General features: G+C 38.6%; 1 protein-coding gene across 7 annotated transcripts in view; it reads left to right on the top strand.

The window, feature by feature from the left end:
• Nucleotides 1-27,359, top strand: part of Pde4d (phosphodiesterase 4D) — a 1,511,604-nt gene that overhangs the window by 610,037 nt on the left and 874,208 nt on the right. For all 7 annotated transcript variants that reach the window (XM_087616181.1, XM_087616183.1, XM_087616180.1 and 4 more), the window contains 1 exon segment: nucleotides 3,445-3,674. In XM_087616181.1, the coding sequence (XP_087472307.1) occupies nucleotides 3,445-3,674 (230 nt within the window).

The raw sequence follows: 27,359 nt of genomic DNA on the forward strand, positions 1-27,359 counted from the left end.
TATACCTATTCCTAACCTAGAAGCTATCTCCAATTAATAGCCATTTGCAAATGAAATTGTTATTTTTTCCAAGTGTACCTCACTGAGGAAACAACCACTCTTAGGGGTAGCCTACCTGCCCAGCAGTAGACGGCCAGCAGAAAATGAATTCAACAGCATCTGTGGAGGGTTCTTGCCTCCTAACATCCTCGTTAAGGCCTTTACTTTCTTTTTGAAAAATGTCTTTTTAAATATTTTGATATATACATGTATATATATATATTGTATAATATGTGTGTGTTGTTATCTTAAAAAATTTGTTATCCCCAATACCCTTTGTGTCCATTTTATGGCTTCCAGTTTAGTGTTTTTACTGGGGGTACAGCTGAGTGGAAGGGATGTGAGGATGAACTGGGAGAAGTAGAGGGAGAAGAAACCGTAATCAAAATCTATTCTATGAGAAAAATATCTATTTTTAATACAAGGATAAAAATTCCATGTTAATAAAAGGAAGAGGAGGAAATGGATAAAAAGGTAAGAGGAAGGAGGCCACCACACACTAACCATTCTTTGTTTCTTAATTTTCTTTTTTACATCTCAAATGTTGCCCCTCCTTCCAGTACTCCCTCTCAGAGTTCTTCACTCAATCCCCCTCCCCTTTACCTCTGAGAGAGTGCTTCCCTCCACCCCCAGGCATCCACCTTCCCTGGCACATAAGTCTCTATAGGATTAGCCGCATCCTCTCCACTGAGGCCAGACAAGGCAGTCTTCTGCTACATATGTTCCAGGGGCTGTGGACAGGCCCATGTATACTCATTGGTTGGTGGCTAAGTCTCTGGGTGCTCTCAGGGATCCAGGTTGGTTGACACTGTTAGTTTTTCTATGGGATTGCCATTCCCTTCATCCCTTCGATCCTTCCCCTAACTCTTCCATAGGGGTCACTGACTTCAGTCCAATGGCTGGCTGTAAGTATCAGCATCTGTTTGAGTCAGCTGCTGGTAGAGCCTCTCAGAGGACAACTATGCTAGGCTCCTGTCTGCAAGCACAGCATAGCATCAGTAATAGCGTCAGGGTTTGGTTCCTGTTCATGGAATGGATTCCAAGTTGGGCCAGTCCCTGCATGGCCTTTCCTTCAGTCTCTGCTCCATTTTTTTGTTCATGCATTTTTTAGACAGGAACATTCTTTTAAAAAAAATCACTCTTGTTTCCGACATTTCTTCCTGTTTGATGTCTCTAGGATCTGTTCCCTAAAGACAACCTTAGTATAGTTTTGTGGGTTTGATGTTTTAATATTTTCATATTTATTGTAGTTTTATATCGAGACTTTTATGTTTGTTGTGACATGCAACCCTTATAATTTGATTCAATAGACTTCAAAATAAGTGACCTTCTTCTGATCATGTGACTTAGGATATTATTGTATTGTGTGGTATTGATTTACTTTAAACTGGCCACAATAGTACACTTTTCCTATAGCTTCTTTGGTTGCAAATCATGAGTTTGGGTAAAAACATACTATATCAGACAGAGAAGCCCATTGGGTTTAGGCTTTACCACCTCAGACTTCCTTTGCCTATGTTGTTGAGGATTAGTTGGCCCCTAGGAGCTTATGCTTCCTCTTAAGCTTATGGCTTGACTTGGCATGAATTCCTTTCATTCAGGCTAGGAATGTAGCTGAGAGGCAAAGCACAAAAACTTTAGGCTTGATAGGTGTACACTCATGCCTGCATACACATACGTGATTGATGATATAGTTCAGTAGACGGAATACTTAACCTAGCATATATAAAGATACAAGCCCAGTCATCAAGACTCAACCAAACTTCAGAACTGGAAAAGTAGAGACAGGCTGGTCAGTTCAGTCCTCTGTGTACTTAACCAAGTTTGAGGTCAACATAGACTACATGAGACACTAACTCAAACAAAAAAAATAGGTGTGTGTGTGTGCATGTGTGCATGTGTGCATGTATGTGTGTGTCCCCAGATATGTCTGGAATCTGAGCTACTCCAGAAACTCTGTCAGACAGGACATTAAGTACTATTGAATATGTGGACATCCTAAGCCAGAGAGACCCTATCTCAAATTTAAAAAAAAAAAACAAAAACAAAAAACAAAAAACATTAAAGGTTATAGGTAGAGCTCACTGGCAAAGCATTTGCCTAGCACATGTGAGGTTCTGGGTTTAATCTCAGGACTGGGAGAGAAAGGAGAAACAAGGCAATAAATAAATAAACAAAAAAGATTAAAAACAATTCAAAAAGAAAGTAAAGATAAAATTTAACTAATTTAAAGATAAAAATCTGAAAAAGAGAAAAACACTTTAATTTTTCAAGAACAGAAAAGTATAAATATAATAAATACAAATGTAAAAATAATGGAAAAGTTCATTTACTTCTTCATAAGCATTCTTTTTTTCCTTTTAGTTTTCTTTTATTGGATATTTTATTTATTTACATTTCAAATGTTATCCTCTTTCCCTGTTTCCCCTCAAGAAACCCCCCATCCCAATCCTCCGGCCTCCACAAGGGTACTCATCCACACACCCACTCCCTTCCACCTCCCCACCCTGGCATTTCCCTATACTGGGGTGTTGAGCCTTCACAGGAACAAGGGCCTCTCCTTCCACTGATGTCCCACTAGGCCTATTCTTGGCTACATATGTGGCTGGAGCCACGGGTTGCTCCATGTGTTCTGTTTGGTTAGTAGTTTAGTCCCTGGGAGCTCTGTGGTGTCTGGTTGGTTGATACTGTTCTTCTTCCTATGGGGTTGCAAACCCCCTCAGCTACCTTAGTCCTTTCTCTAAGTCCTCCATTGGGGACCCTGTTATTAGTCCAATGGTTGGCTGTGAGCATCTGCCTTTGTATTGGTCAGGCTCTGGCAGAGCCTCTCAGGAGACAGGTATATCAGGCTCCTGTCAGCATGCACCTCTTGGCATCCCCCATAGTGACTGGCTTTGGTGACTGCATGTGGGATGGATCCCCATGTGTACCAGTCTCCAGATGGCCTTTCCTTCAGTCTCTGTCCACACTTCTTCTCTGTATTTCCTCCTGGGAGTATTTTGTTCCCCCTTCTAAGAAGCATTCTTATAGGAAAAATACACTAATACATATTATATCTTAGCAATATATATTAAAACATGTAATAAAATGAGTTTATTGCTATTCATCCCACAGAAGACAGAAAAACACTTGATCCGTGTTTGATTTTATAGAAATCACAAAGTTGGTAAATTGCAAGATTGCTAGGGACACCAACTGTAATGACCAAACCTAAATAAAAAACAAGCCTATATATGCGTTATAATCTTTGCAGCAGACAGTGCTATGCTAATGTTGTTTGTTGGCAACCAGCATTTCTCATGTATATGTTGCACTTAATTTTTTCACCAAGGACATATGTCACTACATAATGACCCATGCTGGGGCTCCTATTAATTCTGTGGACTTTCTTGACCTTTGACCTAGGCCTCTGAGGAAACATTGCACTCCTGTAATGATGAAGAGGACCCCTTCCGGGGAATGGAGCCCTATCTCGTACGGAGACTTTCATCCCGCAGCATCCAGCTTCCTCCTCTTGCCTTCAGACAGTTGGAGCAAACGGACTTGCGAAGCGAATCAGAGAACATTCCGCGGCCAACTAGCCTCCCCTTGAAAATCCTGCCGCTGATTGCTGTCACATCCGCAGACTCGACTGGGTGAGTGCCTTTGGTGACCCTTCCACAGTATACACTGCTGATGGTGATTATTATATGGGATGTTTTGGGGAACACATGGTTTGATTTGAAGAGAACAATGAGTTTTTAAATCCAAAACAAAAGAAGAAGAAGGAAAGGGTTTCTTCAGGTAACATCTGTCTCTGTAGGATGGGGACATTTTAGCTGCACCATTTCACAAGAGAGTGTTGAAAAGTAGTGGGTGACTGACTGCTCGTAAAAGGACTGCTCCAGGAAAAGGAAATTGTACCAGAAAAACTTACACCGGCCATAAGTGGTTTTTGCAAGTTCTTAACAAATGATATCTAATGGATTAATTATCATGTAGGCAGACACAGGCAGAAACAGCAGGTATAATAATTCACTGAGGCAAAGGGAATCTGGAATTAAAACTATACTATGCTGTAATTAGAATAAAAGAAGATACACGATTACATTCATGAGCCTCGTAATTTGGCCTCTGACACTCTCAGCTATTGCCTGAGTGCTATTTTAGCATTTATCAGTATTAATATTAATAAGTCAATTCCGTTTAGCCTCAGTAGTTAGAAGAGAGCCAGCGGAAGTCTGTCTGTGACATACAGCTTCCTAGTTCAGCAGAGTGAGTGCTTTCTATGCTTTTTGATCTGCTTGGCAGTGGATAATTTACCCTTTAATGGTAACATTGGCCCATGAAACAGCAAACTGAGGCTGGTGGGCACATCTACTGCTTGCTTGCCTGGTTAGCTGTATTTTAAAGAAGTTTGGATGGAAAAGAAAGCGGAAGTCCATATGTACACAGACTCCCAAGTATTTCCTATGAGATGCCAGAAGAATGGCTTCTGCTACCTAAGGGACTCTTGTTCGCCTTCTGCAGGGTGAACGGCATTTCTAGGGAAGGCACTTTCCAGATTTACAAAAGAAAAGAGAATGTCCTCAAAAGAAATTTAAATTTAGTTTTCTAAACAGTTACTTACCAAGTCCACAAGCCCAGTGATATTTAAAAAAGAAAGTAAAACCAATTGCTTAATGAATATGATCCTAAGTTCTCACTTTGCTAAAATGGAAAGAGAACATATGCATTATATGTTTTTCTGATCAATCATACATAAGGAAAATGTGTAAAGAAATTATTGAGCAGTTTCGTACTACGGCAGGCAGGAATTCAGTATGGCAACGTGATGTAAGGACTCTTTGTAAAAGTTCCGTAGCCCCGAACTTGATCTGAGTCAACTTCACGGGTATTCATTGATGTAGACAACAGGTTTGAGGTTGTCAGATGTTCCCCAGGTCACGCCTAGGTGATCGCCTTGGAGAACATCCAGAACACAATAGTTATTCTTATGGTTATGATTTATTACAATGATCATTTTTAGAGAAACATCAGCAAAGAGAAAGCCACAAGAACACCTGGTCAGACACAACCATCCGAAAGCCCCCCTCCTAAGTAGAATTGGGACTGCCTCCATCCACCTGTTGTAATGACTCATTAGTTTTCCCTAGGGATGCCCTCACCAGGAATCGGGCACAGAACTCGGTATCCAGATTTTCCACTGTCAGTAGTCACCCTCTCCTCTGCCTTGGAGCCTAGGATGTTAACAGTCCTGACTTGCAGAAGAAAAGTGGGTGAGAGACAGAAACCACAGTGTCTGTACGGTCTGGGAATAAAGAGCCATACCTGCTGTATAAGGAATGGCGAGACATGAAGCCTCCAGAAAGGAGTCCCCAAACGCCAGCTCAGGGTCCTTCTTTCAAACTAACCTTTTAAAATTCAACAGTCATAGCCTTAATTAACTCTTTTCTGTACACAAGGTGCATCTTAGAATAATTGGCTTGCTTTCTCCACACTTGAAGAGGAAGGCTTTCTAATTAAATTTCACTAGACTAATTTAAGTTGCTGATATACTGAATTAATGTTGGTATCTGAGAAGTTTGGTGGATAACATGATTTCTCATTTCAAGGTCATGTGCTTTTAAAAGAAAATGCTGAAGTGTACTTAGTTATCATCCCTGTGTAGTTTAATAATGTGTATAATTAAAAACCTTAGGTAATAACTAAACATATTTAATTAAATTTGAATGTGTTACTCAAAACAAAACAGAGTCCCCAAGTGCCAAGGAACTTAAGGATATAGGATGCCAATATCCTAGAACTTTTGTTGTTTTAAAATTTCTCTCAATAAAGAAGCAGAGAATTAAGTGTCAGTGCTTACTGTTTACATATTTGTGCAATACGATAAAGAAATAAATTTGTGTTTTACAAAGAGAAAAAGATGACGTTTTTCAAAAGATAGCCAAGAGAAGCCATGAAGAACAGCCGGTAAGCAGAAAACAGAAACAAGAGAGTTATTGAAGGGACTGCTATGACCTAAAAAAAAGTGGTTTTAATTAAATCCCAGTGGTCAGGAAATTAAGGAATATAAATTTCAGAAGTCAGAAGTTAAAAATGTTACTTTGCAGCCCTTTCATATAAATTAAAACATTAGATTCCTTCCAAGCCACAGAATCATGATATCATGGTATCAAGCAAGTGATGGGGGATGGGGTATTCGTGTTCCTTTCGGTAAGTTCATCAGAACCCAGATAGACTTTGTTAAGGGCCAGTAAGCCCCTCAGGTCCTCTTGTCAATTTGTTCTGAGGCCTTAGCAATTGTCCATGTATTGATGGGAAAGGAGACTTGCAAACATTTGGATTTATCTTCTTTTCTTTCTTAGCAATATAGTTTTTTCTCTTTAATTTTTAAAATTTTAATTAAAAATAATCCCATAATTTTCCTCTGATCCCTCTGATTTCCCCTTCTCCAATGCTTCCCATGGCTAAATCCCTCTCAAGCTCATGACCTCTTTTACCTTGGTTATTATTGTTACTCATCTATATAAACATATAAATATGATCTAGCTCAATCATTTAGTGGTGCTCATATGTATGTGATTTCAGAGCTAACCATCTGCCATATTTCTTTGATATCATTTGGCTCTTTCAATTATCAGGCGACGGTGAGTCTAAAAATATGTTCTTCTCTTGAAGGAAACCCTGCTGTAGCCCTGGGAGCAACCAGCACAGGTATAGGAACCTTAGACTACAAGGATGAATCTGTAGATGTTAGCACTCTCTTCATGAAGTACATGGGTCAGAGAGACTGAAAAGCAGAAGCCCTTTAATTAATAAGACTTACATATTTCTACTTTGAATTGAAGTGATTTTTTTCCTAGCAAGGAAGTGACCTTTATTTTCTGCTTCTGAATTGTTTTTGTTGTTGTTATTGTTGTTACTTATGCTTTCACATATGTGCAGCATGAATATTGACCACTCTGATCCCCACCTCCCTGCCACTTCTGACCACTCATACCACAAATCTCACTCTCTTGTTAAATTCTATTCCCTCTGTTTTGTGATCCATCCAGATTAACTAAGGGCACGAGTGTGACCATGTATTTGGAATTATCTATTAAAGTCTGATGGTGTCAGTAGAGGATGCACAACAGAGGGCAGACTGTAAATAGCCAGTTGTTCATAGGTAAAAGGTACTGTCCCATAAGTCCCTCCCATTTCCTTGGTGAATTTTAATAAAACCAGTCTAATGTAATTGCCAGAGTTGATGCGAGTTAATGATTACAATAGTTGTGTAGAGTCTAGAGAATGGTTATAATATACACAACGCAAATACGTTCTTTAAGCATTGGGTAAAACTATGCCTAAGCTGCTAGTTTGTGTGTGTGCATGTGTGTGTGTGTGTGTGTGTGTGTGTGTGTGTGTGTGTGTGTGTGTGTGCCTGTATGCATGAGTGTGATCACAAAGTAGGACTGTTAAGACTGGATACACTAAGCAGGTTGAGCCGACCCTATCTGTTAGTATTCCACATAGGGTAGAATTCATCGAGATCTCTGGACAATGATTGATCTTGTTTGAAATAAGAGGGGCAGCTATTAGCAGCTTGAAATCATATAAAGTTAGCGATGAAGTAACCTAGGCTGCCATGATTTTACATATATCCTTCCTAAGTGCTTAGAATCCATTAGTGTTTACAGATCTTATTAAGCCATAATAAGATACATAAGTACACACAGGAAAATATGCAAAGCTTGAGTCAGTGCCTCTCTTCTGACTTAGTAAGGAATGGTGTTGCCTGTTCTGGGATTTCATAGACACAGATCTTATCCCTAATTTCCCTGCATTTGGCATTTTTGCTTAAAATTTATTTTGTTTTTAATCTATCGGTGTTGGTAAAATATCGTTGGTTTGTTATTCTTGTTAAGATACACTGTACATTTTGTGAATATACCATAATTTAGATTTCCTTATCTCCTTACTGATGGATATGGAGATGTTTCTAGCTTGGTAATATGTGACTACTGCTGCGATGAGTGTCTTTGAGCAAATCTTCTAGACTTGTGGGAAATTCCTTTCAGTTACATTCCCAGAAGTGGAATGGAATGGAGGAAACTGTGTGTGTTAGGGGGTTTTTAGCTTACTGGATATTCATAAGCACTTAGATCAGAGAAAGCCATTGAGATTCTTGACATGGCTTAGTCTATGTCAACAATACACTTCATCTGTTCCAACAATTAAATATACAGAAATTCTCTATTCTGGCCACTTGATCTGTGTTTATTTATGTTGATGAATGTGTATTTTTTGTTTGTTTGTTTGTTTTAAGGAGGTTTTTTGTTTTTGTTTTTGTTTTATGTATTATGAGCACACTATAGCTTAAGAAGACACTGGATCCCATAATGGTTGTGAGCCACTATGTGGTTTGCTAGGAATTGAACTCAGGATCTCTGGAAAAGTAGCCAGTGCTCTTAACCACTGAGCCATCTCTCCATCCCCTTGATCAGGTATCTTAATGTGTTTTCAGTTTAGTTAGTTCCATGGTACATAGTAATATTGCTTACATTTTGGTACCTTGTTGGATATTTTTGATACCTCCTTTGTGGTATGTGCATTTGAATACTTTTTTAGTTTTTTTCTTTTACTTGTTAAGTTTGAAGGGTCCTTTAGGTAGCTAGACATAAGAGTTGTATTAAATGAATGTGTTGTGGCATGCGTATTTTCTCAGCGACAACAGTTGGAATTTTTATTTCCTATCTGTTTTTTCAATATGATGGGCCCTCAAAAGAGCATCTTGGGAAGGGACTTCAAGTGCCTAACTCTATAAGGATAAAATAGGAAAAGGGGGTCTCTCCTCCACAGATTAATTTCAAAGGCAAAATAGTTACAATTGTTTTGTTTTTGACATTTTGTATGTGTTTGATATACAAGAAGAGTTTCTACTACTAAACTCTTTGGATAATGTGTTGGAAAAAATAAATTTGTTGTAGGTATTATGATCTCACTTTCAGGAGCTGGCTTTGAAGAGTCTCTACTAATAGCTTTGGGATAGAGACAGATGTTCTAGCAGATGTCGGAGGGAGGCTGACTTCTGTTTCTGATTCAGAGTCACCAGCACTGTGGGACTTGTATACATGTCAATAAGTCTTCATCTTGCTTCTAGTGTCATTGGCAGATGACAGTCCTAATTTAAGTGCTATTCAACTGTGTTTGAAGTGACAGCAGAAGCTGTCATCCCAGTTTATTTCTTCAAGTGACTTCTTCATGTTTCACCTTGTTCAAAACCTCCAAAAGGCATCATTAGGAGTTTCATCTGGCCCCCAGCTCAGAAACTGGCTTCTGTTTCCTGGGTGGCTCATGTACCCCAGGTTCTCTAAGGAGAGTTTAGCTTCATACATATACGGCAATCACTCCCTGCACCACAGTGTAGAGGAAGGGGAGGGAGGTGGTGCTAAATCTCTTTAGTCATGCTTCACTGCAGCGTTGGCCATAATAAAAGAAGAGCCAAGGAGAAAGTTGTTCCCTTGTGATAGGATGACACAGCTCTGGAAGGCTGTATAATATCCAGGCCCATATGTGGGAGGAGAATATTATGAGCATTTCCTTATCACTGGCATCCTATTACCTGTCTGGAGGAGTACACTGGGTGCATTTATATCACTATGTCCTATTTCAAAAATGAAAAGAATTTAAAGGAAGAAATGATCCCTCCTGGGGATTAAATAGGGAGCGCATGGGGAAATTATTTAGTCACATAAAGTTCATTTTATGAGGCACTTACAGACTTATTTTCACGAGTGGTGTGTCATTTGCATGGTGGGGGGGTGGTCCCAGATGCCAATTAGATGATGAAGTCTTTGATGGAGCACTCGATGCCTAGCCTTCTTGAGTACAAAGTGTACACTACATTGAACACAAACAAAAATAAAAATAATAAAACTTTTAGCATTTAATGACTCAACCGAAATCCAAACAAAAGGTGAAAAGAAGAAAAGCAGAAATCTGCTTAGTGCAGATGCTCTGCCTTTCCACATCTGTGCCCTTCTAATGTGAAGAGGTCTTAGCAGTAGGGCCTTTTGGCTTTGAGGTGTTTAGTTGTAAAGATGTATGAAGCGAGAGGGTTGTGTGGCCCAGCCTCCTTGTTGAGCCTACACCTTCATATTGACTGTGTGCTCATGTATTGGGAGATTCATTTGCTAGGGTTTTATTGAACGTTAAATAGAACATCTATAATCTACTGGGCACAGGTGCATAAGGCTGGTGGGAAACACATAATCAAGATTGTGAGAGATTCAGTGGCGATGCATCAGTCTTGAGCCGTATGTGGTTTTAAAAATGAATAACTGAAAAAAGGTAAAAAGCAATATGCCTGACAGATTGAAGACACAAGCAACCTAGAAGAAATGTGATTCTTTTGCCTCTGATTCATTTAATTTCAATTTGTTTACATAATATTCTATACTAAAAGTTTAAAAATTATCACCAAACATCATAGCCTTTCTGTTCATTTAAGTCTAGTCTACTTTGACTTTATAATTTTTGATTTTTTCAAGACTAAAATTAACCCCAGAATAATAGAGTACTTTCTCCCTACTATGCTTATTGGCAACATTTCATTTCAATAATCAGTAGCAATTTCTGTTTATAATCTAAAATAAAAAAAGCAAAATGATGACTTCTTTTCTTCACACATCATAGACTCTCTGAAGGGTTCACATTATGTGCCATGCTCACAGTTTACAAAATAGTTGGGTAATTATGCAACTGCAGTGTCTTTCCTCAGAGTGTGATTCATTTTTATTATTTCAGAACTCCTGGTATCTGCATTAAGGAATTCCTGGCTATGTAATATACCATGATACTTTACTCTTCAATGTGTAATATATTGACTTATAACCAGAAATAGTTTTTAATTTATAAATCAAGATGTTATAGTTTATGGTCTACAAAATACTAAACAGGGAAGCGGATGTGAATTCATCACACTCTTGCATCTGGAATGAATGGTTAATTATTTCTCATGCCAACTTGACTTGTTTAAATCATGTAAGTTGTCTTAGAGTCAGATACTTTCTAACACTGAGCCTACTGAATCACTTACTTCACTGCAAAACATAGGAGGAAACAGTAATACAAAAATGCTACTACCAGACTGTGAGTTCATCTTAACATTGAAATCACTCTGGACAATGGCAAACACTCAGGAGAGCAAGAGGCTAAGAAGGTAGGCAGCCATAAAAGGGAGGGTGTCAACAGTCCAGAGATGAAGGGATTACCACAGATGTCCAAAGAAAGGTTTAATCAAGAGAAGAGAGGCCTGATTATCAGTACATACACATAGATAAATGGAGGCCAACTCACAGAAGCTCAGCTAGGAGCAAAAAGAGCAGCCTCCCCTCATTTTCCTATGTCACAGGGAAATGGCTCCTCTGAAGAGTCCTGGTTGGGAAGAAGTTAGGATGGGAGCTAACCCTCCAGTAAAAAGGCTGGAAATGAAGAGGCGTTTCTTCACCCTGTTCAGTACAGTACTTCACTGAACAGGAGAACAGTGAGAATAGGGTTTAAACAAGAGAGAAATGACAGAGCAAGGTCAGGCAGAGACATTGAAAGAACACACGCAGAGAGTGAAGAACCTCTGTCTCAGATGTTTCTCCTGTAGGAAACAAGGAGATATAACTAACTTCCCAAACATTTCTAGAATCTCCTAGCGATCCCCTAACAGATGGATGCTCAGTCAGTCGAGCGGGTGGACCATGGCTTGTAAACCTCACTGCAAGTTCCACTCTGGTACTCTGGAGATCTTGAGATTTTCAGTATCGATTAGAAACAGCATCATCTTCCAGTTTTGACATTTTGACTTTGACATTTTCTCAGTTATCCAGCTGTTTCTTAGATTTATTATAATAGAATAGAGAAAATGAGGATTTTTTTTAAAGATAGGTATTCATTTTCATGTTCAGTTAGGGTATAATGTATTTTATACACTTTTGTACCTGGCTCTAATGATCTTACTAGATAATGTAACAACTTAAGTGTTCAGAGATAGCATTCAGGTTTTCATCTGCAAATTTCCTTTCTTAGAAATGATAGCAGACTTAAATGCTATAGCTTCCTCTGTTCTCAAACACCATTTCTGAAATATAAGCACTATTCTAGTTAATCATGTCAATTTTAGCAGCAAAATCTATGTGGCTCATTCTATTTGCAGAAAGCCTTTTTTAATAAATTAGGTTGCTGTGGTGGCCTTGATGAAACAATGCATATACTGTGTTTCCATGAATTTGGAAGCAGTATTTTTTTCAGAATTTAATATAAAATAACCTGGAGTCTATTATTTTTTCATAAGAGTTTATTTTGGCTTAAGGTTGTAGAGAGATAAAAACCTGTTGATGCCATAGTAGGGAAGAATGGGAGTAGGCGTGAGGCAGCTGTGTTCGCATCTTCATAATGCACACAGGAGTTAGAGAGAGCAAACTAGAAATGACTTGAGATTTTAAACTCTCAACATCTACCTCACCCAACAAGACCAAGCCTCTTAAACCTCAATTAGACTATTCAAATGCCTGAGACAATGGGAGGCATTTCTTCTTCTTCTTCTTCTTTTTTTTTTCTTTTTTCTTATTGGATATTTTATTTGCATTTCAAATGTTATTCCCTTTCCCAGTTTTTCCTCCAGAAACCTCCTATTCCATCCTCCCTCCCCATGCTTCTGTGAGGGTGCTCCCACTCCCACCCATCCATTCCCACCTCCCCCGACCCCTGGCATTCTCCTACACTGGGTCATCAAGCCTTGGCAGAACCAAGGGCCTCTCCTCCCATTGATGTCCATCAAGGCCATCATCTGCTACATATGTGGCTAGAGCCATGGGTTGCTCTATGTGTACTCTTTGGTTGGTGGTTTAGTCCTTGGTACCTCTGGGGTGTCTGGTTGGTTGATATTTTTGTTCTTCCTATGGGTTGCAAACCCCTTCGGCTCCTTCAGTTCTTTCTCTAACTCCTCCATTGGGGACCCCGTGCTCAATTATTCAAACCATTACAAGTAGTTAGGAGACTGTCCTGTCCCCATTTCCTTTTCTAACAAATATTTGTTTTAATTTTTGAGATTATAATCACACAATCTCCCTTCCCTTTCTCTCCACCAAAGCCTTTCACATAACGATTAGTCACTTCTCCCCTTGGAAGCTTGCAGGGCACCTACAGGACCATGAAAGTAAGATGAAGCTTGTTGCCCTTGTTTAATACTACCTGAAAGAATTACATGCAGTGGCACAAATTTTGATTGTTATATCTTTTGTTACCTTGTCAGGGCAATTATTTTAATTTGAAGTCAAACATCCTAAGATAGTATTTGTGACTCTGATTTAACAACTTCATAGTATGCTGTTTACAAAATGATGGTATGCACCATAAAGACCTGAGCAGTGAGTGCTGCAACGTGTCTGGAGAAGAAATGGGAAGGTTCATTGACCTGCAGAAGATTGCTGCAGCAAACTAAGACTAGAACCCATATTTTTCTTTGGCCTATAGCCTCTAATAAGTTCATAATAAGTTCAACCTAAGAAACTGAGATGAGGGCTGATAACTTCAAGTTAGTACTTCTGTAAAATTTCCCATGTGTCCAAGATACCCTTTGCTATTAGCAAGCAGTAAATGGATAGTAATGAAAAGTCACATGCATGGAGCATTATGTAGTCATTAAGATGATTGTAGTGATACCGATGGATGTCTTCAGAACCCATTTTGGAGAAAAGGAAACGTACAGGTATGTCCATATTAAAGTTATAGTACTGTCCCATGCCTGTACCTGTCTAAGAATTGGAAAGCAATGTGAAAACATAATTCTCTGATATAATTTATTCCATCAATAAGATTGTAGTAAAATTAAGTACAACCTTTATTAGCCTTTTTACATATGTAAGGATCTACTAACCCCTGATGACAGAGAGACACTGAGTGAGGTACTAGGTAAAAAGTGTGATCATGTGAGTCTATAATATATATGTTTGCACATAATCAAATAGGAAATTTGGCAATTACAGGAGAAGGTTGGTGGACCTATAACCTTCTCCCAGATTACCTTATTTACTCATTTTTCAGTAGACAACTTTCTAGAGAACACCTTCAGGAAAAAAATAATTGATCAAAGAAAACTGAACATTAGCTCTCTGCAACAAAGAAGACACCAACACTAAATTGTAGGTTCACAGAAAGGAGGGGAATGATATTTATAAGACTCAGGAGCAGTGATTCTCAGCCTATGGATTGCAACCCCTTTGGGATCAAATGACTGCTTTAATGACCACTTTACAGGGATCAGAAGACCACAAGAAGATATAGGTATTTACCTTACAATTTGTAACCATAGTAAAATTACAGTTAAGAAGTGGCAACAAAAATAGTTTTATAGTTGGGGCTCACTACAATGTGAGGCACTGTATTAAAGGGTCACAGCATTAGGAAGGGTGACAACCAATGCTCCAGATCAAATTCTTTCTAGGTGAAAATAATTTGGCAGAATATAGGCCCCATTTTGTCCTGAATGCGTAAGAGAGGAAGTTCTGCCTTCCACTAGCAAAGCTGTGTGACAGGTGTTGACCAATTGCCCTCTAAAACATATGCCAAAAAAATGTGAAATATATGCAAAACGCATGCAACATATATATGTCCCACAAAAATATATGGAACTCTGCTGACTGGAAAAGGTGGCGGCATTGTATTTGTGGTTCTTGGTGATGTAGCCAGAGCCAGTATGCACTGTGCTGTTTACCAACAGGATTCTGAGGATACTACACACCGTTAAATTAAGCCCCTGGCTGCTCCTTAAGTTTGCATCGTCCTGGCTCTTCAAACTCCCTGTCCATTATGACTACTATTCTGTATTCATTTGGTAAATTTCTATTGTTTATGCCTATGTGGTGATTTCTTTTGCTTGTGACTCAGAACTGTGACAAGCACACAACCCTTGAATTTATTATAAAATGTATCAAGTATAGAAAATCAAGATGCAGGAAGTACTCTGAGACTTCTAGAATTCAACTGTCCTATCAGTTGTAAATTTAGTTGGAGGAAGCAAAGAAAAAAAGTGAGTTTCATTTCAGTGATTATATATATATATATCATACATATATACATACATACATACATACATACATACATACATACATACATACATACATACATGCAACAAAGTAAGGGCGGCAGAGGAAAGAGCCTCTCGAGATGCCCCTGGCTAACTTCACAAAGCTCTCAGTATGGAGATAAAGACAGGGGCTCCAGGTAATTATTCCCCTTTGACTGCTCAAGCTGGTGCACTTAAAATGGACTCCTAATGAGAATGGTGCATTGCAATTAATTAAGAGCATGAAATTAAAAACTGAATGCCTTTTCTCTCTCTAGAGAATATTCTTTATAAGTGTTGGTTTTTAACTTCTGAATCTTGATGTGAACTCCCTCCCTTTGTCTCTCCTTCCTCCTCTTCTTCTCCCTCTTTCTTTGTCCTTCCTCTACTGAAGAAGAATTAACTCTGATCCCCAACAGTCTATAGGCAGAGGCATTCTTCTGAATCCTGGAGCAAACCTGATCTAACTGTTTTAGTGTCTCAGGTTTATCAGTAGTTTTTGATACAAATGTTTTTGAAGGCAATGGCAAGGAAAAAAATAAAAATGTCCAGAAAAACTTTGGTACAGGCGTTCTAGTGCTCTAAAAGTCATTTCTCTTTATTGTAGTGTAGGAGAATGACAGACAGACAGACAGGTGGGAAGGCAGACAAACAGATGGAGAATATAAGAATATGAAGATATGCATGAAGTTTCTATGAAGAGTTGTTTCAGAGACAGATCATCCCTGGAAGTTGAGAAAGCAGCTTTCCCCAAACAACAGTCTTGAGAAGCCTGGTGACATGCCTTTGCCCCCAAACCCTCCTTCCACCTGAACATAGCCTGTTTCTAGTCTACTCTCAGGTTTCAAACTTCAGCTATAATCCCACACTTCAAAATTGTTTTTTTTTAAATGATGTCTTCTATGTGAATAAACTATCTGCTTCTTGTGGAATGTTTTCTAATGAAACAGGGTGGATCTAGGGTGCATTGTGAGATGTTTAGTGACCAGCCCAAGGATCAGTGTTAGTGTGATGAAAAGAGATGGATACATGGACTCTGTTCCTCACAATGTTAGCTGCATGTGGACTATTAGTTCCTAAAACTCCAACAAATTTGCTGATTGGCCAAACAAAAGTATGAAATAAGAGCAGTCAAGAGAGGGAGATTTAGCACCAACATGAAAGTTGAGAACACTATATATTACAATATGGTGCCTGTATGTGTGCATGTAAAAGGACATGTATATACATATATGTGTGTATAAATTCCCGGAACGACCAAAACAAGGTAATAGTCCTCATTATCTTTCATCTTCATACCTTGTAAAAGTTAACAAGTGAGAAAGACTATATTAATATGAACCTTGTGCAAAACACTGGGCAGGCACCCTTATCTTCATTTAGCAGATAGGAAAACTGCAATGTGAAGGGGTTAAATGATGTCCTCAGAGCTAATGAAAAATATAAAGTTATAACCCCAAATCTAAATGTCTCCAGTTTTAATCTATGTTTACCAGAATGCCCACCTCCAATTTAATATAACTTTTGTGTTCTATCCCAATCCACACAGCTACTAATGAAATGAGACAACCCACCTACTATTCTAATCTCCCCTGTAGAATATATGGATATTTATGAAATTTGCCTTGATGTACCAGTTCTACCCAAGGAAGTTCCTACTAATCCCCATGGTTTCAGAAATAGTGGTACAAAATGGGCATTATTAGGTCAGCATAATTCTCAGCTGCTAAGAAACAGTATGGCAAAGACTGGGTTCCTGAGGCATTTGAGATCGTTAAAAAAAAAAAAGAATTCTCTAGGTTCAGATGGAAAGGAAGAAACTGGAAAGAACTCGGAGGGAGGGGAACAGAAATGAGGATCTATTATATGAGAAAAGAATCTATTTTTAGTAAAGGGAACAGGGTTCTCAAGGTCTATGCTCCTAAACCTAGAGTCTGGCTTAATAATTAGAAAATTATATTGCAAGGATCACACGTTTTTAACTTACTGCTTTAAAAGAGTTAACAACGCCAGAGTTTTCTAGAACTGTATTAGACACCGTAAAAAGAAAATCCTCCTTCATAAGGGTCACCTCCAGTTGGATTTCACTGTCGTTAATTTGCACTATTAATTAAAATGTTTTTAATCAGAACACCGTGTTATGTGACATAGCACCAAGATCTAAAGTTATATTGCCACTGATTATTGTTTAAGCAATGTAAAAATTAGCTTTAGAAAAAAAACCAGGAAGCAATGCTTTAGGCTCTGTTTACTGATGAGGGAAGGAAAGTCAGAGAAGATTTTCAGAACAAAATTGGCACTAGTTGAAAAACCTAAGCCAAGTCTCACAATTTTGTTGCCTTCTTTGTTTGTTGTTTTGCTTTTGTTTTATATATATATATATATATATATATATATAACAATTTTTAGATGGCTCCTAATTTGCATTTAAATCATTCTCATGGCGGCATTACTGTAAGCATAAACAAACAGAAGATTACTTTGAGCGACAAAGGCCCACGCACCTGAGAAATGCATTAACTCTAACATTTTAAATTATGGGTTTTAGTAAACACATCTAAAAAGGCATTACACGTATTGCCATAGTCTTGCTTCTGGAATTTATTTTTCTAATAGTCTGCCTAAAGTGGAACAGTGCTAGCCTTCTATGTCCTGGAGAATCATGGGATAGGATACATATTGGACTTGAGAGCCAGTTAGAGCTGAAAATAATGGACTTTCAGAGTCAAGAGATGTGGTGATTGTTTTATTATAATTTTTATTAAAGCTGTTCTTTGACAACTCCATATGTGTGTGTGATGTACTCTGGTTATTCTCATTCCTTCTCCTCCCTTATTATGCATCAGGTCTCCTCCCCCTACTCCCTTTCACACATTCATGTGTTTTTGTTTTGTAACCACTGTATATAACTAGGGCCAGCATCCTGTGTGACCGTGGGGTTAGAAGTGTCCACTTGAGCATGCTGTGCTCCCTGCTCAGTTGATGCCAATGCCTGTGTCTTCCACAGAGTAGATGTAATCAGTGCCTTAGCAGAGAGGGTAGGGCCTCATGCATTCCTCCCCAACCCCAACTGACTAACGGCCAACTCAACCCTGCACACGTAAGAGATAGGACCAAGATCCTGACTTAAGCCACTGAATAACGAAGCCAAGCACAGGTGATAAAGGAGTCAAATTTCACAACTGACTGGGACAAAAGAAGTCCAACAAGAGCCTTGTAGTGTGGGAAGAAGCACACTCCTTTATAGCACTCTTGTTGTAAATATGTGCTAGCTATTTGGAATTTATATCGAAATGCTTAAGTTGGATTGACTAATTCACTTTAAAGCTACAGGTTTCAAGGTGTTTGCTTTCATCACAGAATAAACCAAGGTCAAAATCTCAAGAAGAGACTGGATCATCACTTACATCTTCATTGTTGATTGAAATGGCAACAATGGACACTTCCAAGTGTCCTGTCCTAGGGTTATCACAAAGAAATGGAGAAGTTTCTTTCACATTGATTACATATTTTATTTGACTCATATCTACGACTGGAGAACATAGACTTTTAAAATAAATTCTCTTCATATATTTTACTAGTATAGAGAGCCCAAAATATGCTCTGATTGGTCCTATTGTTTAATATCTCTGCTGAGGGTGTATACCCTGATAGACTCTATCAAAGATCGAATTAAGAAATCATTATAACGGGACTGGAGCACTTTGCAGAGGACCCAGTTTCGGTTCCCAGCAAGCACATGGCAGCTCACAACTATCTGTGACTCCCCTTCCAGAGCCCATGACACCTTCTCCTGACCTCTGCAGGAGTGAGGTTTGCACGGGATCCATAGGCATTCATGCAGACAATATTCATGAAATAAAATGCATTTTTTTCAAGAAGTGGTGGGGGAAGGAAAAGATTAAGAATTGATTCCTAGAGTTCAGTCCTGTTAATCAGAATAGGAAGTTTGTCATCTTAGAGATGTTTCCAAGATTAAAAACAAACCAAAACAATACAAAGTACATATCACTTCATTGTAAACAGAGCTGCTACCTGGGCAGTAGGATGGCTCATTCTAGCAGAAAGCATAATTAAAGTAGGAGAATGCTCCATGTAGCATGTACCTTAGTGATAAAAATCCAAACCGGAGACTATTAGGTGTGGATACTCACAATCGCATTTGTTGTACTGGGGAATAGACTTGGGTTCTCAACTTTGGGGTTAAATTAGGATAGAGAATGTGTGTTTTGGAAGCCAGCCACGTTTCTCTCTTCTGCTGTTTTATGGCTTTTGGTATGGCTCAATGCCATTGTGTTCTAGTAAAAATTAGCATTTGATGGGCTGCTGGGAGAGCAAGCAGGGAGTGGGAGTGTGAGGAGTGTGGGCGAGTCCCTACAAACGAGAAAAGAGAGGTTCTTTAGTCCTGTTTAAGAGCGTTTATCAAAATCTTCACGTCTATGGAGTCAAGCGTTAAGGAATTAGAGTATTTCTTTTAAAAAAGGAAATTAGAACTACTTTCTCTTCCTCTGAGGCTTTTGTCCAGGTATGAAAGCATTATCTTGGGAACTCCGTTCAAGTATCAGAAGGTCTCTGATGCCTTACATAAAGGGGTAGGAGGTGTGGACCTTATTTCCCAAGCACTGTGACCCCTGATTGAGGACAATGACAACTTACATCCCTTTCTACAGCATCTGAATAGCTAGATCTGCAAAGGCAGATTGTACACATAATCTTCTCCACTCTTCTTTTTTGTTTTTTGTCTCTTCCGCAGAGAGTGTTCAACTCTGTAGACAATGGCTGAAATTTGGAACCGAGATCAGCTTAGCTACATTGTCCTCTTAAAAGTACAAAATTAAAAATTGTTAATAACAATAAATCAGTGAGAAGGAAATTTTAAATAGAATACAAATTTCAAATAGAATATGACTCATATTATAAATATCATGGAACATTTTAAAAACTGAGTTTATTAGCTATAACATAATTCTATAATGTCTACTCTAGACTTCAACTACATGTTCTTTGATGGATTCTTCAAATGATACTTAATGTGCTGCCCTGTATGTATTTAAAAGAAAATTCAAGTCTTTTTCAAAGATGGCTTATTTTTAATTATTATTAGTTTAAAAATTTGGTAACTTTATATAAATTATAAAAGCAGGTGTCAAGTTTTAGGACAAATTTTTACCTCGTGCTGTATGAATGAACTAAATGATTTCAGAGCATTTGAAGGCTGTGTTTGTGAGGTTAGTGATTAGTGCTATGCACACTCTCTCATTCTGTGAATCCACTGTCATCGAGGTCTTGGCTATGTGTCACAACATAAATTTGAGATCTTCTTCATGAGTGTCAATGTGATACGTCAAATTAGGAAAAAAATTAAACTTTCTTCAATGCGTTAATTTGATTCACTCCCTTGATTAATTCAATTGTCAAGCTTTCCCTGAGAACCATTTTTCTTAAAATGTTTCTCCTCCCTCTCTCCCTCTCTCTCTCCCTCTCCCTCTCTCCCTCTCCCTCTCCCTCTCCCTCTCCCTCTCCTTCTCCCTCTCCCTCTCCCTCTCCCTCTCCCTCTCCCTCTCCCTCTCCCTCTCCCTCTCCCTCTCCGTCTCACTGAATTGAGATTATCTGGAAAAAATGGCTACAATTTTCTTCTTGGTATGTGACTATTTCTATTGATTTAATCAGTCAGCTCTATTGCAATTTTCCTATTTCAATAACAAGATTTAAATTTTCATCTCAGGGATTTATTTTTTAAATTTCTTTAATAAATGAATTTAAGGATAAAAGAGATTCAGACGCATCTGTATTGAGTTCAATAATTCTCCACCTGCATTATTGAAAGATTCCAAACATTGCTCCAAGCCCACTGTATGATAATGGAATGCCATCTGTTTTAGTATTTCTGGAGCATATGATTGAGTAAGCACAGGAACAGAATGCTTTCTCAGAGGTGCTGATGATGCTTGTGTAGGCAGAGTCCCCAGCTTAAACCAAAATGCCCTCTGCTCCTTCCCCTTTACTTGAACTACCAAGACACACACACACACACACACACACACACACACACACACACACACACACACACACCTCTAACACTTGCTTTTCTTGTATGCTTCATTCATGCTGCTATTGCTTTTAGTGCATACATCCACCTCTAAAATATTGTTTCTTTTGCTCCTTCCTTTCTCTCCATTCGTATCCAAACTCCACAGAGACAGTCCTGTTACTTTCAAGGTCAGAAACAAATGACCATCAATTGATGACTTAAAAACAGCAGAAATTTATTCCTTCTGAACTTGGGAGGCCAGAACTTCAAAATCAAAATGTCAGTCAATCTAATTCCTTCAAGAGGCTCTGAAGGATAATTGGCCACAAACCTCTCTCAGAGCTTCTGGAGGCTTCTGACAACTCCTGGCACCCCTTGGTGTGAGGCTAAATTCAGTCTCTGAATTTGTCCTCACGTGGCCTTCTTCTGTCCATGCCTCTGCATCTTTTACTGTTCTATTCTTCAAAAGGCATTCTTAAAGAACCGTAGCTCATTAGACTGGAAGGCAGCCTAACCCAGGATGATCTCACTTGGAGATCCGTACCTTAATCACATTTATGAAGACCCTTGCTACAAATAGAGCTCCATTCTCATTCCATGTGGTCTACAGTCCAGTCCAGTGCAGAAGGCAGAGCTTCCTGATTTGCTCACTGCTGCGTTGTTGGCACCTGGAACTGAGCCTGGAAGGAAGTTAGTGCTCAATAAACATTTGCTGGATAAATACACTGAGGGCCTTCAGCATGCCAGATGTGGAATACATAGATAGTCAAGCTAACTCACCCTCAAGATGATGCACTTTCTTCTCGCCATTTGCATGGAAGTTCTAAGGATACAGACGCCATCTCTGATAGAGTTTATGGGTTATGGACTTTATAAAACAATACACCATGTGTGACTAGTGATGCACAAGTAGCAGACAGGTGAATGGGCAGCAGACTCATTCAGACTCACTGGTCATTGGTCTCTCTTTGATGCAAGCATCCTCTTCTGCCTTCCCTGATGGGTGAGGCATCCTTTTAGAAGTCATGGTCTTAAATAACCCTATTAAAAATGGGGTTCAGAGCTAAACAAAGAATTCACAGCTGAGGAATGCCGAATGGCTGAGAAACACCTAAAGAAATGTTCAACATCTTTAGTCATAAGGGAAATGCAAATCAAAACAACCCTGAGATTTCACCTCACACCAGTGAGAATGGCTAAGATCAAAAACTCAGGTGACAACAAATGCTGGCGGGGATGTGGAGAAAGAGGAACACTCCTCCATTGTTGGTGGGATTGCAGACTGGTAAAACCATTCTGGAAATCAGTCTGGAGGTTCCTCAGAAAATTGGACATTGAACTCCCTGAGGATCCAGCTATACCTCTCTTGGGCATATACCCAAAAGATACCCCAACATATAAAAAAGACACGTGCTCCACTATGTTCATTGCAGCCTTATTTATAATAGCCAGAAGCTGGAAAGAACCCAGATCCCCTTCAACAGAGGAATGGATACAGAAAATGTGGTACATCTACACAATGGAATATTACTCAGCTATCAAAAACAATGACTTTATGAAATTCGTAGGTAAATGGTTGGAACTGGAAAATATCATCCTGAGTGAGGTAACCCAATCACAGAAAAACACGCATGGTATGCACTCATTGATAAGAGACTATTAGCCCAAATGCTTGAACTACCCTAGATGCCTAGAACAAATGAAACTCAAGACGGATGATCAAAATGTGAATGCTTCACTCCTTCTTTGAAAGGGGAATAAGAATACCCATGGCAGGGAATAGAGAGGCAAAGGTTAAAACAGACACAGAAGGAACACCCATTCAGAGCCTGTCCCACATGTGGCCCACACATATACAGCCATCCAATTAGACAAGATAGATGAAGCAAAGAAGTGCAGGCCGACAGGAGCCAGATGTAGATCGCTCCTGAGAGACACAGCCAGAATACAGCAAACACAGAGGCGAATGCCAGCAGCAAACCACTGAACTGAGAATAGGACCCCCATTGAAGGAATCAGAGAAAGAACTGGAAGAGCTTGAAGGGACTCAGACACCATATGTACAACAATGCCAAGCAACCAGAGCTTCCAGGGACTAAGCCACTACCTAAAGACTATACATGGACTGACCCTGGACTCTGACCTCATAGGTAGCAATGAATATCCTAGTAAGAGTACCAGTGGAAGGGGAAGCCCTGAGTCCTGCTAAGACTGAACCCCCAGTGAACGTGATTGTTGGAGGGAGAGCGGCAATGGGGGGAGGATGGGGAGGGGAACACCCATAAAGATGGGGAGGGGGAGGGATTAGGGGGATGTTTGCCCCGAAACCGGGAAAGGGAATAACACTCGAAATGTAAATAAGAAACACTCAAGTTAATAATAATAAAAAAAAAGAAGTCATGGTCTTGAAAAGGAGTAAAATTTTTATCTCTAAAACCCCTTCTCTTTGCCTAAGAGTATACACAGGTATGAAAGGAATATGTAAATAAAAAAAATCTACTTGAAAATTACCAGTATCAAGCTTTAATAATGAAATTTGTTGTGAACATAATTATTGTACTCTTACAAGTTTGCTTGTTATGACTTGAATTTAAAATATTACAGATGGGCAAAATGAAAATCAGGGAAAAAAAGAAAAGCTCAGAAATTATCAATAGTTATTTATATTTTCCTATTAAAATGTTTGTTAGAAATGCCAATGGCTCTAATATCTTCTCGTAATTTCATATTTTGTGAGAAGCATTACCTAAATTGCCCATTTCCTATATTGTCTCTGTAAAACAGAAAACACTGACCAGGCTCTTCACTGTGAAGATCAGATTACGGTATTGAGGGAACAGCATCATTTGTTTGCTGTGCTGTGCCCATTCACCATTTAGTCTCTTAATTAGACAATAAACTTGAGCTTGCAAGCCTTCTTAACGAAACAATTTACACATATATTCAGAACCAAATGAAGCCTCATAATAAGTTGGAAAAATCTCACTTGGCAAAAAGTAGAATACTTTAAATGCTTTGTCACATTTAAAACCATCATCCTCATATCCATTTATCAATTTTTGGTAAAACTGAATATTTAATTAAAACACTGTATATACTATAAATAAAATTGTAATAAATATATATTACAAACAAAGAGAAATATAATTAAAAGACAGTGAGATTTTGATTCTGTGAGTCACTGGCAGCTAGTTCATCTCATAGACTTGCACTCTAGGAAAGATGCTTGCTGAAAGGACTATTTCAGGTGGAAAATTCTGAAAAACTGACACTTGCTAGTAAATAAGTATGCATACACACATTCATATTGGCATATTACATTGCTAATTTAGGAACAGAGTACAGAAGTAAAACTGCATATTCTACAAGGGAGAAAGTACCTCATCTACCAGTGCATTAGAAAAGAAAACTCCAACTAGGAAAGTTAGTTCTCAAATGCTTTTGAGGAAGAAAACTACAAGGGTATTTTATGGGTTGATTGTTTGATCAGCTACTGGAATCGAAGCCTTGTTTTACCTATGCTTATGACTTTTGGGGGTATAGACATTATTGTTTTATGGAAAGAAATGTCAGATTTATTTTAATTTTTGAACATCAGAAGATATGAAAATATTATCTTGTTTGTGAAATAAAGATTTAGAAAAGTAAAATTAACTTTTAGAACAATTCTTTTAGCCCCCTTTGCCTGTTCTCTCAAAGTCTTGAAAATATCTTAATCTGGGTGATCAAACTGGAGCAGTTGAATTATTTTGTACTGGCCTTCTAGTTCTTGTCTTAGACCCTAAGAGAGAAAAACAAACTGCAAGGTCTTAATAAAAATATTTTAATGTATGTTTAAAAGATGGAAAGTGGCTTAGTGGTTAGTAATATTTGTTTATTTTCAGAGGACCAAGGTTTGGTCCCTAAAACCCATATGGTGGCTCACAGAAATCTGTGACTATATTTCCAGGAGATCTACTGCTCTCCTGATTTCTATGGGCTCCAGGCACACACACACACACACACACACACACACACACACACACACACACACACACACAGACACACACACACACACGGAGTACATACATTGGTACATGCAGGCAAAACACTTATACTCATAAAATAAAACAGATATTTAAAAAGACATACTTAAATAAGCATCCACTGTCATTAGTGTCTACCTTCATTCTGAAAGCGTGGCCCCTTTTCATTGAAAAACACAGAATACATCAAATTCCCCCAAATCACAGACTGACAAGAAATACTTGGTTGCATCTAATTCGTGAGCACAAAAGGACCTCCCTGGCTTTCTTTCTCTATAAAACCTGTATTAATTATCATTTTGTCTTTCATTTTAACTTTGCAGGATGCTACAATGTCATTATTTACAATGCAGACATTTCAAATAACCCCTTGGCTGTAGTGGAAAGACTCTGGGAGGAGCATTCAGGAAACAGATGTTCCTTTGATAATGGGTGGAATTATAGGACTTGTCTCCACGTGATCTGGGGTCAACATGCTGTCCTGGAACAGTGAAGGTAGTTTACTAAGACAAAATATGTGGTGATTGCTTGGATCCACGTAAAAATCCATCATTTCTCATTTGAAGCCCTGCTTCATTTCACCGTAGGCCCTGGTCTCTTGGACCCACTTCACAGGGCGTTTTAACTTTTGCTTCTGCGTAATTGACTAACTCAGACTCTTAGTCCATAACCATTTTACCTTTCTCTGTGAAGTTCCCCTGTAGAGCCAAACACTTTTTTTTTCTTCAAAAGAAGCTATCGGAGGACCGTGTAAGGAAGGAAGCATAGATTATCACAAGAGAAACCCAGATGGGAGAAGAGTTAAAGAGTCTTTGGTATTCCTTTTAAGAAGTAGCAGCAAGTCTTCCACAGGACGTGTGCTGGCCATTTGGTAGTAAATTTCCTGATAGAGAAGGGAGACCTGGTTGGAATGCTGTTAAAGGAAAGTGGTAGTTATTTTTAACTGAGCTGACAAAAACTGGCTGTGTTAGAGACACATCGTGAGGCAGAGCCTAACATTTGCCTGCTACAGAGAATAAATCCTCACTACCGGCTGATGCCATATTTTAAATGAACAGGACAAGAATATTAAGCAGAAAAAACCCTCCCAGCTATAATGAGTGGAGTCCTTATGCTTGGATGAAGAAAACAGAGTCATCTTGAACCTGTAAGCTGAAAGCCGGGATAGCTTCTGTCCAATTTTCTGTGATATCCCCCGGGATTCCCTCCATATTTCGAGCTGAGCAATGGACTTGGACAGTGGTGCGTGCCTCCGAGTTGGCAGACATTCAGTGAACAGAATGACTGATTTGCTACTTGGGTTGCATATGCCAATCGAACTGCCAAGCAGGAATTGCCTGGGGGAAACACTAGCTCCAACAGAAAAGAACTCTAGTTAGAGAGATTAGGTATTTATCAATGTCAGCTATTATTATACAGTGTTTTAATTTTTTAAAAATTTATGTGCATGACAAATAATTCAAACAATATAAATATGTGGCAAGATGCAGTTCCTTGACCCTAGATCCCCTGTTCCCCAGCTTCCATTGCCTGGCAGGCATAGCCCCCTCACTAATTTCTTATGCAAATTTATAATATGTACATAAACAATCACACAGCTGCTTTTAGCTGTTACTTACCTTGATGATTTTCTATTAGAAAATCAATTTAATTATAATGATTATAATCACTTCAGTGTTCTCAATTTTATTCTTGTACATCATCGGTTGTAAACATGAGGGCAGTCTAGCAGGAAGATGATGTTATTTCTGTGACAAACTTAGAAACGTCATTGTTATAATTTTGAGAACTTATTTATTTACATAAGACATGTTCATTGTAGAAAATTTATACTGGCATATAGAAGTATGAGGTAATTTTAATGTACTGCTCACAAAAGTATTATGAGTATTGTATACTTGTTAGTTGTGATTTGTGCCTCACATTTTTAAAGATTTGCATAGAGTATCTTTATGTGTCATGTTGTTTGTAACTTAGTGTTTTCTCTGAACATTCTTTACATAGTTGATATCATGAACACTTCAAGAAATTTTTCTAATAGTTCAAATTATCAACTTAAGATAACTTTCTAAATCCTGTGTGTTGTGAAAATATTTTACAGGTCTCTTACTCTCCTTGAGAAAATTCCCCAAAGGAAGGATTCCTGAATCAATGAATGAATTATAGTGTAAAATCATAGACTGAC

This window comes from Rattus norvegicus, chromosome 2 (genome assembly GCF_021556685.1).
Source record: "Rattus norvegicus strain SHRSP/BbbUtx chromosome 2, alternate assembly SHRSP_T2T, whole genome shotgun sequence".
Classification (NCBI taxonomy): domain Eukaryota; kingdom Metazoa; phylum Chordata; class Mammalia; order Rodentia; family Muridae; genus Rattus; species Rattus norvegicus.